This window comes from Uloborus diversus, chromosome 9 (assembly GCF_026930045.1).
Source record: "Uloborus diversus isolate 005 chromosome 9, Udiv.v.3.1, whole genome shotgun sequence".
Classification (NCBI taxonomy): domain Eukaryota; kingdom Metazoa; phylum Arthropoda; class Arachnida; order Araneae; family Uloboridae; genus Uloborus; species Uloborus diversus.
This window is the reverse complement of record NC_072739.1, coordinates 100,745,115-100,758,977: the sequence shown is the minus strand read 5'-3', so window position 1 is coordinate 100,758,977 and position 13,863 is coordinate 100,745,115. Positions and strand designations below refer to the sequence as shown.

General features: G+C 33.9%; 1 protein-coding gene across 1 annotated transcript in view; it reads right to left on the bottom strand.

Moving 5' to 3' along the window:
* Positions 1-10,564, bottom strand: part of LOC129229478 (lamin Dm0-like) — a 42,744-nt gene extending 32,180 nt beyond the window's left edge. The window contains exons 1-2 of the mRNA XM_054863791.1: positions 10,068-10,564; positions 5,264-5,396 (exon numbers count right to left, since the gene is read on the bottom strand). Of these exons, the coding sequence (XP_054719766.1) occupies positions 5,264-5,396; positions 10,068-10,468 (534 nt within the window). The 5' untranslated portion in view covers positions 10,469-10,564. The remainder of the gene's footprint in view (positions 1-5,263; positions 5,397-10,067) is intronic.
* Between the last annotated feature and the right edge of the window lie 3,299 nt (positions 10,565-13,863).

Genomic DNA, 13,863 nt, shown 5'->3' with positions numbered 1-13,863 from the left:
GGATTTTTTATTATGCATTTTTTTAAAAAAATTTCAGAAAATTATTGTTAAATTTAAAAATTTAATTTGAACTTGTTTGTAAAGCTTCATAAAAGATTAAACAATCAAATTGTTCAATATTATGTGTGCAAACATCATATCAAGTAGTATATTTATTTCGGTTATTAACTTGGTGTAAATATTGAGTTTTTTTTTTTTTTTTTTTTTTTGTAGCTGCGTTTTAAGAACCTCGCTCTTTTCATGGCTATTTCGTTTTTCAGCAAAATGTATGTCACTATGATAGCTTTTATGAAAAATGCAAACTTTTCTATTCATAAATTTTAAATAAGTACAAAAATATTCCTATTATGATTTAATATTGTAATTTATCTGATACCTTTTTTGTTTAATTTGATGACTAAAAAATGTCTACGTGCAATCTTTCCACTTTAATTGCGTAATTTGTTGACGGTTTCATAGTTTTATTCTTATTATTTTTTTATTTTTTTTTATTGTTATTATTATTTTTTTTTTGAATGATTAAATAACATAATTTAATGTTTTAAAACTATTTTTAGTGTACCTAAATCCATACATTATTACAATATTACTGAAATCTTCGTTATATGTTCAATTTAAAAAAAAAATCTATTGGTTATTAAACAGTCTCTTTGTTTTTCTTCCTTTTTTTTTCATTCTTTTCTTTACTTTTTTTTTTTTTTTTGGCTGTTGTTCTTTCTCTTTCATCACACAGCAGTCAAAAAAGGAGAAGCATAACTACACCCTATACAGATTGTACGTGATACGATCCCAAAAGTTCGGGAACAAGCTGCATAGAACCTTAGTCAAAATAGTTCACATTGCCGAAGCACGTTCACCTTTAAAAAGTCACCTTGAGGGACTATGTACTTCTGCCAGTGTTCATGAAACTTCTGGAATCAGTCCTGGAAGCCGTTTTTCGCTACCTTCTATGATGCAGCTTTATCTTCTCCTGACGGAAGAAAGCGACGTCCATGCAAATGTTTTTTTTTTTTTTTGGCTGGGAACAAGTAAAAGTCACTCGGAGCTAAGCCTCAACATGAAACTTGCCTTCTTCCCCACAATGAAGTTTAAGCAGCGCAAGAGGCCTTACAGGAGGTTGCGAAAAATGTCTTCCACAGGAGTGCTTCTAAAAGCTATACGAACGTTGGCAGAAGTGCATAGTCGTCCAAGGTGACTATTTTGTTGATAGATGTGCTTCGGTAATTTGAATTATTTAGGGTAAGGTTTTATACAACTTGTCCCTGAACTTTTAGATCATACTGCGTACGTATGTGCTTTTAACATACTATTTCATAACGTTTTTGAGTGACGCAAGTTTACGCGAGAATTTGCGATAATTAACTAAGGAGGCGTTCAAAATGGATATTTCGGTCATCTATATGTTCTTAAGTACATATGCATGTACAAATGTGCCGGAAAAACTTTATGAAATTTAAATTGGGTGATCGTAAAATAGAAATTTAGGTCGATTTTTTTTTTTTTTTTTGTGATTATACCATTCCTTATTCGTAGAAAGGAAGTAAAGTGAAATGAATAAATGATCCTTTAAATCCCTGATAATCTTATTAATTTATTTCTGTTTGATTTTTTTTCCATCGGCCAACGGCATCGGCCATCGGCAATCGGCCATTTGGAGGAAAACAATCGGCCATCGGCCATCTTTGAACAATCGGTCAACAATCGGCATCGGCCCATCGGCCAAAAAATGCCATCGGTCGAGCCCTAATTTTAAAGGGCCCCAGAAGACTATTATTTTAAAAATATATGTATTTTTTGTCTAGTTGTAATGGCTATGCATAATTCTTTAAGTAATTTGGGGCCCCTTAGGAAGAGGGAACCCCAGGCCCAGGCCTAGTAAGCGTGTGCGGTAATCAAGCCCTGGGTATATTCTGAGAACAGCATCATTTAGAGATCGTCCAAATGTCTGTAGTTGGAATCAAGAAATGATGTAAAAGGTGGAGAAAAATTTTGGAAATAAAAGTTTTGTTTTGAGGATAGGGATCTAATTTATCTCCCAATTAAGGCCTATACTTCTTTTTCAGCAAAACACATGTGTTAAATTTTGTTATCTTCTCACAATATTTTTTTCTTTTTTTTCTTAAAAAAAATTCCTACAATCACAAGGCTTTGGGAGGGGCCATGGCCTCCCTCTAGATCCGCCCCTGCCTTGGTGTATCATCTCCAAAAATAGCTGCAAAATCTCTTGAGAACTCCCGAATCTTCCATCTTGTACCACTTTGCACACCAAAAATAATTTACAATTGTGTTTTTAGATAATGTATGTCGAAAATTTTTTTAGGAGCACCCTTTAAATCACCAAACATAGCATGAAAATGAATTTTTTGGGCTTCAATTTCGAAGCATCACCGAGAGTACCCCCCCCCCCCCCCAATCTCCTAATGTCTCAGCAAATAATCTATATTTGTGTTTCTATAACTTCAATATCAAAACATTTCTGGGCAGTGCCCCGGAACTCTGATCCTGTTCTCCTAATACCATCAAAGATAGCCAAAAATGCGTTTTTAAGACTTAAATTTCAAAAAACTTCCGTTTTAGAGCCCCCTAACCAGAGTTGGCTTTCTGCCGGCAGAAACTAGTTTTTGCCGTGCCAGTGGCAGAAACTGGTTATAACCGGTAAAAACCGGCAGAAACTGGCAAAAACTTAAAAAAGTCTTTAATAACTCAAGTAATTAGTAAATGATATTTGTTTAAGTAAACTAAAAATATAAACATTATTTCATCATTTAAAAAAATAAAATCCCATGCTAGTGCCCTTGATTTAGTTCAGAAAGGGAATTTTCCAATTACAGTGGCTCGTAGTATTTGTATTAATTTAACAAAGGATAAAAAATCATACAAGGGTGCTTAGGAAATAGGAGTGACATACAGAATTAAACAGGTATTACTGATTGTAATTTGCTCACTTATATGCTTCCTCTAAATTGTTTGTCATTAAAATTATCATGTCATGTGCTTGAAGAAGAAAGTGCCAGAATTCTACTTGCCTAAATTTTGTACCTAATGTCACAGCTTTGCAAAACAAACTGGCCCCATTTCTCAAAACTTATTTTTCCAGTCAAAATTTTACCAGTACCCCAGTTACTACATGGTGGACCATTTATACAATAGATGAAAGTTTAACTTTTTTAACAATTAATTATTATTTTCCATACATTTTCTGTTGTATATCAAGAATTAATTTTTCATTTTGTGAGTTTTTGCCAGTTTCTGCCACAAAGTGGCAGAAAGTGGTTTTTGCCATGCCGGTTTTAACCGGTTTCTACCAGTGGTTTTAACCACCTCGGCAGAAACTTGCCAACCCTGCCCCTAACCCCACTGTCACGTCACCACAATTGCATAAATCATTTTTATAAATAAATTTCGGAATTTAGAAATTTAAATTTAGCAATGTTCTCCAGGGGGAAAGCCTCTTTATCTTCCCTTAACGCCCTTAAAATGTCATTTTTAAGTCTTCACTTCCGAAATTTTTCGTGGCAGTTCTCACGGAACGCCCACCTCCGTCTATTCTCTGAAGTGACTAAGGACTCCCAGAAATTAGGTTTTTCGAGATTTCAATGTTTTGTAGATTTGTAACTTTTTTTTCGGGGGAGGGTCTTGTGAAGCTTCATTGATTTTTCCTTTGATTTCACTTATCGGAGCTTCTCGCGAAACTTCTCTTTATTTTTTTCACTGTATACCGTAATTAAAGTCCAACTTCCACGGTACACATATGCCATAAGGAGCTGTTTATGGGGTAGGAAACTATTTGCAGCACAACAACAAATTCACACTAAAAAAGGACCAGAACAGGAGAGAATCCATGCCCGGGCCGGGATTCGAACCAACCTTCTTATCGCAGTCAGACTTCTGGGATCAATCCACTAGACAAGGCGACCGGCACCTTAAGTAAAGCACATAATATTTATAAATACATTTCCTCTAGTCATGTAATATTTGCTTCAAAATGTGCAAATAAGGACCAAATGTGCAAATTTAATTCCGGATAGGTTTCCCCCTCTCCAATAAAACACTATTTGAAGTACACAACAGATTACAAACTGCTGCATCAATCATGTTGATTTTACCATTAATTTTTCTGTGAAACATTAAATGTTTAACTTTTTAACAATTCAATACTCTAGTTATTGAAGGAATGTTAAAGAAAAATTCTTAAAAACTACTAAAATATAAGTAATTGCATAAAATATAGCGCTTTTGATCGATACCATCTTTCAGTTTTTTAATAACAAAAACTACCCAATTCGGATATAAAGACCAACTTTTTAAATATTCATGTTAACGGTTCTTATACCGTATTACCCCACATTATCCGGCATGCCCGAAAAGAAGGAGGTTGACCAGCATGCTGGAAAGTTCGGATTTACCTACATGCAGAATAATTTGAGGTTGATTTTGCAACAAAACAAAAGTAGATTTCCCCATTCAGTTCCAATCAGAAAGCGAGACACTGTAAGGAAAAAAATTAAATCATCCCTAAACTAACCTTCTTTCAAAAAAATAGTGTACTGCATAAATATGTGCTTGTTATTTATGGTAGGTGATTATTAACGGATTTAATTATATGCCTGCAAAGTAATCAATTCAGAAGCAATCACTGTTAAGGCGATTTGTATTTTTTTTAATAAATTATTTTAGCTTCCTTTTAGAGAGGCGAGTTTAATTTTTATTTATTGAATAGCTAGCTGTAAATTCTTTAGCACTGGTTTAGGGGCGGTAACTTACTGCTTAAATGTTTGCTTGGTTTTAATTTAATTTTTTTGAATTTCTTTGTTATAAAATAATATTTTTCTTGTTAAAATAAAAAATGACATTGTTAGTAAATATTTTTACCAAATTAAACTGTTTATTAATACTTATAAGATATGTATAGAACTTACATTCATTTTTAAGCTGAACAAATATTTTTGTTATTGAAAATCTGGTGACCCCTGAATTTTGCAGCATGCCGGATAATGCGGTATTACCAGGAGAACCCAGGAAAAGGCTCATGGTACAGACTGTGTCATTGAAATTTTTAGGAGAGGTTGTTTTCATAGGTCTTTTGATTTCCTTTTTTGGGGGAGAGGGTGGGGTATTTCTATTTGGAGGTGCACAAATGTCCTTGGAGAGGATGGGCACACCTGTACAATAGCTTTTTATTTATTTATTTATTTATTTATTTATTTATTTTTGATTAAAAAATGTTAATGCCCCTAGACTTGAAAAAAAAAACAATACATACTTTGAGCTGATTTTCAATTTTTCGATTTTCTGCATTCAGATGATTCACACGTCTTTGAAGATCTTGATTTAGTAACTCAAATGTTTTCACTTGTTTTTCAAGATTAGCTAATTCTTTTTCCTTCTTGTTTAACCTGAAAATTTATTCAACATTTCAGTTAAAATAAATAATTTCAAAATTTCTTACATATCAATGAACATGCTTAATAAGCTTAGCAAGGTATCAAGGCCGAGCTGTACAAATACTTTATGATTAAAAGTGTTTGCCATGTCTTTTAAATATATTACTCATTTGCTTAAGCAAATATTTGAAATATTACTTTCTTTCATTGCTTCAGAAGTTAATAGTTTTAGCAATACAAAGTGCTTTATTTCTGACAATTTTAGGCTTTTTTTTACATTTCAAATCCTTAAATTCAGAAATTTCTTGTACCTGAAACACACTACATTTTTTAGAGTGACACCCCCTTAACAGTAAGTTTGTATCCGCCTCTGTACAATAAATTCAACAATTAATATGAACCTGAAACAGGGAGGTGAAAAGCAGGACATAACAGGAAACCTGAGGTCTCAAAGACCGCTCTATTTATAATTTTTTTAAAAATTGTGTAATTATGACATATTCCTCTAATTTCCCACAGATGTTCTTTGAACTTTTATTAGCTTGGGAAAAAAATATTTTTTAATTTTGAATCGAAATATACCTTTTCGAGGAAATTTTGCTAGTCTTAAGATTTTTCGAGAAAATCGTATGCTGCAGTAAATAACTATCTACTCGTAATAAAAATGGATCTATTATTTATTAACGATTTCATTTTAGTTCTTTAATATATACAGAACATTTTTGTTACAGAAAATTGGTTATATCACGTTACGGGAAGGTTTTGACAGCCCTTTAACTAATTAGTAATTCTAGGAATAATTCAGCCTTCATTGTCCCTAGAACATCATTTCGTAACGTTTGTGAACATTTCAAACAACTCTCAACCTCATCTAGAATATTTTGCATCTCTTCCACATAACGCAGAGAAGATGAAATGAACCTATATCCGCGGTTTTTAACGTTAAGAGCCATGTCTATTACTGCCGAAAATTATAACACTAAAGTGGAGGTGCGTTCTCTCAGACCGCTTCTAAGAATGCAATGAAATTTAAACCAGATGCACTTGCTTAAAGATACTGAGCAGCAAGTGGGTGCTCAAAGTCACAAAACAAAAAGCTATTGGGGAAAAACATTCAATTGGACTGAAAATGAAATAGGGGTGATCAGAAGAACTTTTGAGCCGTCCCTCCTCCGCACCTCCCCTGTTAAGGGGAGATGCGATTGTTTGGTGTGAATGCCAAACTGAAACTATATTGTAAAAAAGCTTTAGTAATACTGGAACTTGAATTTAAAAAAAAACATCAGGTGCAAACCCCTGGGGCTCGAAGTAATTTTGGAACAACATTTCAAGCTGCTATGGGGTCTCCTGGACGCAGGCCTGCCACAAACGTCTTTTTATAATTCCTTTGATCTTACTTTTTTTAAAGCACTTTTATTATACTTGGTCTGACTGTCACGGAAAAATCTGAGGCCCGTTTTTGTTTATATCACAGCAACCAGACCACTTAGACTTCAGGATTTCACTAAATGATTTGTATCTTAAAATACAACTTAACACTGAAATTCTAAAATAAAATTATTATTAGGGTTAGGATGGAAAACTGCAAATTTCGTGAAATTTCTCCGTTAAATGTTTAAATATAAAACCCATTGTTATAAATTTTGTTGCCATGCAACAGTAATGTTAATAGTAATTAATGAAAATTTTGAATCAAGGCTTCTCTGAAGCAAGCATAAAATGTACTTTCACTGTCATTGCTCTCATAGGATTTTTATCCTCACCTACTATAATGATCGATTACGGGACTAAGTAAGGAGACCTATTAGGATCTTTACCCAGTGTAACTTAATATGTTGTGAAACACAAATTAGTTTGAGAAACCTTTAATATTTAAATGGTTCTAATTAAATTAGGACACAAATAAATCCTAGAGAGGTACATTGATTAATTTTTAGCGCCAATTGCTTAAAGTTTTAGGCACATATGTAATAATTGTTTTTCCTTTTAGTATGGATCATTTATGTGAAAAAATACGGTGAAGTTTCGTGATGTAACATTTATTCTATTTCTGAAATACATTTATATTAAAAAGAATAAAATGACAGATTAAAAAAAATACTAAGCACTTTTCAAAATGCACTCAAGAGGACAAAATAACTTTTCAGGATCAGAAAGGACAATTTCAGTTCTCCAGTAGTTTCCAATTATTCCAAGAAAATGGCACCACAAACAAAGAAAAGTAGAAAAGTGGAGCTCAAGTCATTTCAAACCAAACTTTCCCATTAAGAAACATATGCATGCTTCAACACTCCAATTTATGATTGAAAACTAGATAATCATAGGCGGATTTAGGCCGAAATATTTGGGGGTGCAACAATAACAGGGATCTGGCGGGGGAGGGGGGGTATTCCCAGAATAACAAGGCAATAGGCAAAAATCAGAAAATAATTTTAGGGCGGGACATACTTTTAAGTCTAAAAAACGCAATGTAAACCTTATTTAGTAAGATTAGGGGATGAGCAATTCTTAACATTTCAAACTGCAGAAAAAAGTCTTAAACGAAAGTCGATATTAGAAGCAATGGGTGAATCCAACTACTGGTTTGGAATGGGATTCACGCCTCAGAAAAAAAAAATTTAAATAGTAGTTTTGAAAACGCAGTTTTATAGTTCTTGGTGATATTTTAGGGGCAAGAAAGGTATGTGTGGCTCCAAGGCTATTTTCAGAATTTTTAGTCTTATAAATGTGATTATAGTCCCTATTTATAGTTTGGGTTAGGAATGAGACTCATAGACTGCCTCCAATTGATTTTTTGAAAAGCAGATTGAAATATGTATCCCCCTCCCCGCCCCCACACTACCTCTTTAACTTTTCATAATTGAAGTTCCAAAAATATTACGGAGGACAATTTTTGATGCTGTTACCGGATAGGGTGTTTTGGAGCTCTCCCCTGGAAAATTTTCGAAATTGAAGTTCTAAAAATGAAGTTCTTCTGCAGTACTCCTTGGTATTAAAAAAGGAATTCTCCCACTGAAATATTTCGAAATAGTAGTTTTCAAAACCAAAGTATTAACACTTTTTGATGATATTAGAGAAAGGGGATCAGGAGGCTCTTGTTCGAATGTCTTCCAAAATTAAAGTCTAAACAAATGAGTGTACAAGACCATATTTGGTAGCGTTAGGGACACTGCAGTTTTTCAAAACTGAAGCTACGAAAACGCAATTTTAAAGGATTTTCGATGTATTTACATGATTAGAAGATCTTCTTTGGAAATTTTGCGAAAGTGAAGCCAAAGAAACGGAACTTGAGGTACTCTGTAATAACTTTGGCTGGAGAAAGGGCTTTGGAGAAGAAAAATTTTGAGGACTAATAGAAAAAATGAAAACGAAATAGAAAAAATGAAAAAAAAGGGAGGAGGGATATGAAAGAAAGAGGCTTGTGCGAGAAGGGGGGGAGGCACACAATTCGCCGCCAATAATCTGAAGCTGTTGAAAAATTTAAATGTCAATATTTCTTTTTGAAAGAAATTTAAGATTTTTTCCATTCTTCACATTCTTTTTTCTTTCGTAAAATAACTGCGTTTTCTCAAAATGAGATCTTTTCTTCTCTTCAGTAATAAAGAATATTTTTTTCAAAACATCTACTCAGCATTTTGTGGGGAGGGTCACCAGTCTTGTGCCCCCTCCCCCTGGATGCACCACTGCAGCAAAATGTCCGGGAGTCCTCCTTCAAAAATTTTTGAAAATTTACCTTAAAAATGTCGGTTTTCGGTTGATTTCTATGTAGATTTTATTGATAAAGTTTCTTACAAATGCCATGTTTTCTTTTTTTTTTTGGGGGGGGGGGAACTTTATTAGTCATTGTTGTTTCAAAATAGAAGAATTGGTATTGATATACGAATAAATACCCAATTAAAAAACATGCAATTATTCTATACAATAACACAACACTGAACAATAAATTGTTTGAGAAGTTTCTTTATTTTGCATGAAATTATTTATTAGTTTTTTTTCCAAATGGATAAAATTACTTTAATTCTTAATATGAGCACAGTTATGTTTTTCTTGCACTAGCGACGATGTGGTGATACCCTGGATTCAAGTAAATTTACTAGTATAGCAGCTATGAATTTTTTTCCCCCAACTGCATTTCTGAGTGAAATATAATAAGCTAATTTTTTTCAAAACCCAACCAAAAGTTTTGGGGGTGCTACGTACACCCTGACACTCCCGTAAATCCGCCTATGTAGATAATAAGAAATTTTGTACATGACTTGAACCGCACTTTTCTTCTTTAGGGTGTCATTTTCTTGGAATAACTGAAAAGTACAAGCATACTGAAATTGTCTTTTCTGACCCAGAAAAGTTATTTTGTCCTTTTGAGTGCATTTTGAAAAGTGTTTGGTATTTTTTAGAAAAAAATCTGTTATTTATTAATTTCAGGGACAACTATTTTAAACATTGAAATTGTTAATAGTTTGTTTTTTCCAACCTCAGCAAATGAACTGGTATGATTAGGATTACTATGAAAACATGAGCCAGAAGCATTATCTACAAACACAAGTTGAAGCATACTAATACTGCCGAAATAAAAATTCAAAAATGTACTAGAAAGTCAAATCAAAAATTTGATATGCCAATTTTATTTGAACTAAAAGTTTTAGCTTCGAATAACAACATAAAATTAAATAAAGCACTTACTTGACTTTAAACTCATCTGCTTCGTTTTTATACTTGTCAGCTGCAAGTTGAATTTTCGCCTTGTCTTTAGCAATTTCATCCAATGTTTTTCTGACGTCGGCCAATTCCCTTTCGTACACATTTTTTACATTAGTAACTTCTCGAGTAGTCGTCTCTTGTGTCGTACGTATATAGGAATTCAGGCGGTTATTTTCAGCTTCTAAATTTCGTACGGTGTCGATGTAAGTTGCGAGCCTATCGTTTAAATTTTGCAGTTCGAATTTTTCTTGAATCCTCGACATCCGCGTTGGGCTCAAATTTGATCTTTGACGATCCCCTGAGCTTGTGGAAACTTGGGGGCTAGGACTGCGCCCCTGAGGAGGTAGATTAATGGTTCGACGGCTCATTTTTGCACTGGCCATTACATACAATTTCAATAATAATATGAATTTTAATGCCGCTACACCTGACGCATTCACAACCCGGTATCCAAACACAGACCGCACATTCAATGGCAGAACCGCACTTCACTCAAAAATGGAACAGCCGAACAGCGCGGCAGGAACCGGCTAGAGAGCGAAACCGGAAGCAGAAAGAACTCAGCCAATCAGAAGCTACAAAAAGGAAGTTGTCCCGCTACAAGAAAACAAATTCGACAAAAAGAAGTATTTAAAATTCATTAAAATTACAAAACTGATTCAAAAGTTGCTGCATTAAGGGTAAATATTTTTATTTCAAAGTTTTTCTGGATAAACGTACATTTTGAATTATTTCAAGACATCTGAAGCCACACCCATTTCGCTTTTGGGTAGGAGTGAAATAAGTGACGTCATCGACAAATATAACACATTTCCTATCTCCCTCTTGAGCATCTGTCATGATTCTTTTTAATGGAGTGAGTAGGCGCGACATAGCAACCCATTCTCACTCATTCATCCGTGCGAAGGCCTCGATCCGTGTCATGTAAGAAAACAATTGATTTTTATTACCATGTGGAAAGCTTTTGGCGGGAAATGCCGTGAACTCCGAAATTTTAAAAGGAAATTCCAAATATTTGAAGCATATCTAGCAGAAACGCACACACGTGAATAACAAAAAACACAAAGCACGTGCAAAAATAATAAAGAAGAACGAAAGGAAAAGCAGATTTTGCTTTTGAAATTTATTTGAAATTGTTTAGACATTTATTGTTGACAAAGGAAGACGACTTTTTTACTTCAAAATTCTTAACAAATTTAAAATTTTTAAAAGTGCGAACATGTTTATAAGAATTCTTTAAATGGTGTAGGGAAATATCTTTTATTTAGGCAGTTATTGATAACGTATAGGAAAACCGGGTACTCTTGATACACATTTTACATTTTTACGTTTCTAATTTGTGTTACTAATGTAAGGTCCAAAAAAAAGGAAGAAAAATTAATTTGAATTTTGACCTTATGAATTCAATGTTTTTCGCAACGAGTGTGTCTGTGTGTATGTAGGCGTGTGTGTTTATATGTGTGTGGGGGGGGATGTGTATGTGTGTGTAGGCATGTGTGTTTGTGTCTGTGTGCAGGTATCAGTGTGTGGGTAGTTGTGTGTATGTGTAGGTGTCTGTGTATTATGTATGCGTGTGTGTATGTGTTTGAGTGTGTGTATGTGTTTGTGTATGTGTGTGTAGGTGTATGTATGTGTTTGTGTGTGTTTATGTGTTTGTGTGTGTATGTGTTTGTGTGTGTGTATGTGCGTGTATGTATGCGTGTAAGTATGCGTGTAAGTGTAGGATACTGACGTAACCTGGAGACGGTTTTCGCTAGAGGAGCAGCATCGTGAGGCGGCCGGTCGACGGTGGTGCTGCAGAGGGTGCTGGTGGGAAAATAAAATCATAGGACATCAAAACAGTCAAATAAAAGCAATAAGCGATCGTGATTGCTCAAAAAAAAATTCGTCTGAATTTTGACGTTTTGAATTCAAATTATGTTTTTTTGAAATCACGGACCCTACTCCCCTACTCGTTGGCTTTCCTGTTTCTACAAATGGAAGGAAATAGAGATAGCAGAGAAATTTGCATCCGTCATATTCTCATATTATGACCGGTGATTTTCTAGAATAGACAATACCGTGTACGCTAATGGTGAGTGGTGCATATTAAGATCACACAATCCTCAGAGCTCGCATTCTAAATCCATACGTCTGCGGGTACTGGGTCAAGGGGTGCACGGTTCCTGGTCTGGGCATTAAAAATAAGTAATGAATAGATAAATAAAGAGCTTTTCTCAGGATCCCATTTAACCCAACATCTATGCAATATGCTAAAAATCCTGCGATCACATGAAATAAACACATTTCGGGATTTTATTTTTGTAGTTGAATTGAAAGTTGTCCACGTTTTGTTGAAATCTTATATAATTAAAAAAACTGAGCGTATGTACAGAGGTGTGAAAATTATTAGAATAATTGTGAAATTTATAGTAAAATGTTGTTATATCTAAAAAATAATATACTTTATTTTTAAAATATTGATACATTTAATATTTAGGGGGCATCTTTTTATTTTTTATTGAAGATTCGATCCGTCTGAGCATCATTTTTAAAAGTTTTAGGCAATTTATCGGCATTTCTTCGTCATGGTGCCAAATTTGAACGAGTCCTTCTGTGACACAATTTTTATTTGTGAATTTATTTATTAATTTTATTTCTTTCTTTAATATTTTTCTTTACAATGGTTCAAATATTCTCTATTGGGCTCATATAAGGATTGTTTTTATGCTGTGAAAGTGCTTTTATATATATAATTTTTTTTTTCGTTCAAAATTTTGGTCACAGTTAAAATTTTCAGATACAGAACTTCGTCATGCATGAATATGAAATCCCCATTTGGAAACCGAACTTTTATAACTATAAAACCTTTGTTCAAGCACTTTTTCATGCAGATATTGGGTCCTCATGCCTTCTATAATGCTTAAACATACAGCACCCTGAGCGGAAAGTAAGCCCCAATCCATAACTTTGGTGGGATGCTTAATCGTTTGTGTAATGCGACTCGGAAAAATTTTACTGGTACTTCTCCTTACAAACTGACTGCTTTCTTTTGGTATTTTAAGCATTGATTAATAAAACTATGCCTAAAAAGGTAAAAAGTACCTCTTAATGCATGTAATTTGTTGGGAAATATTCTCCTAAAGAAAGTTTTAGCCACTTTTATAAACAGTTCTGAATCTTTAGTCAGCATGCAATAAATTTAATTTTAGGATAAAGACTGAACAACTTGAATTTAACTGAATAATTAAAGGAAAATTAATATTTCTCACCTTGCTCCAATTGCTTACAAATAGTTCATGCACAATTTTTGCTGAAGCAAGTCTCTTTCAGGGTTGCCAGAATTAAGAACAGTAAATACGGGACTGGCCTCTACAAGTGAAAAGGGGGGGGGGGGAGTATTTTTAACACGCTTATTCATGATATATCTGAAAATTTCAGTCGCAACAAAGCATTAAACTTCACAAAATGTCGCCCATCAAATTATAAAAATCGTTTTTATTGCGATTGACGACGCAGGCGCAGAGATATATTTCCAACATTTGTCAATGAGCCAATAAGAAGTAACCATTCGGTTCCTCAAGGACAAAAACATATAAACAAAATCAAAAAGAAAATAATTTTTGCGTTTGTTGCCACGTGATTTTCTCATTTCCCATTATTTTTTCCTTTAAAATAATGCCACGTTCTGTAAAATATTGTTATCAGCAAGAATACGGGACATAAGCCGTCCCGTACGGAAGTTCCCCGGGACGCGGGACAATTTTTCAAAATACGGGACTGTCCCTTGAAATCTGGG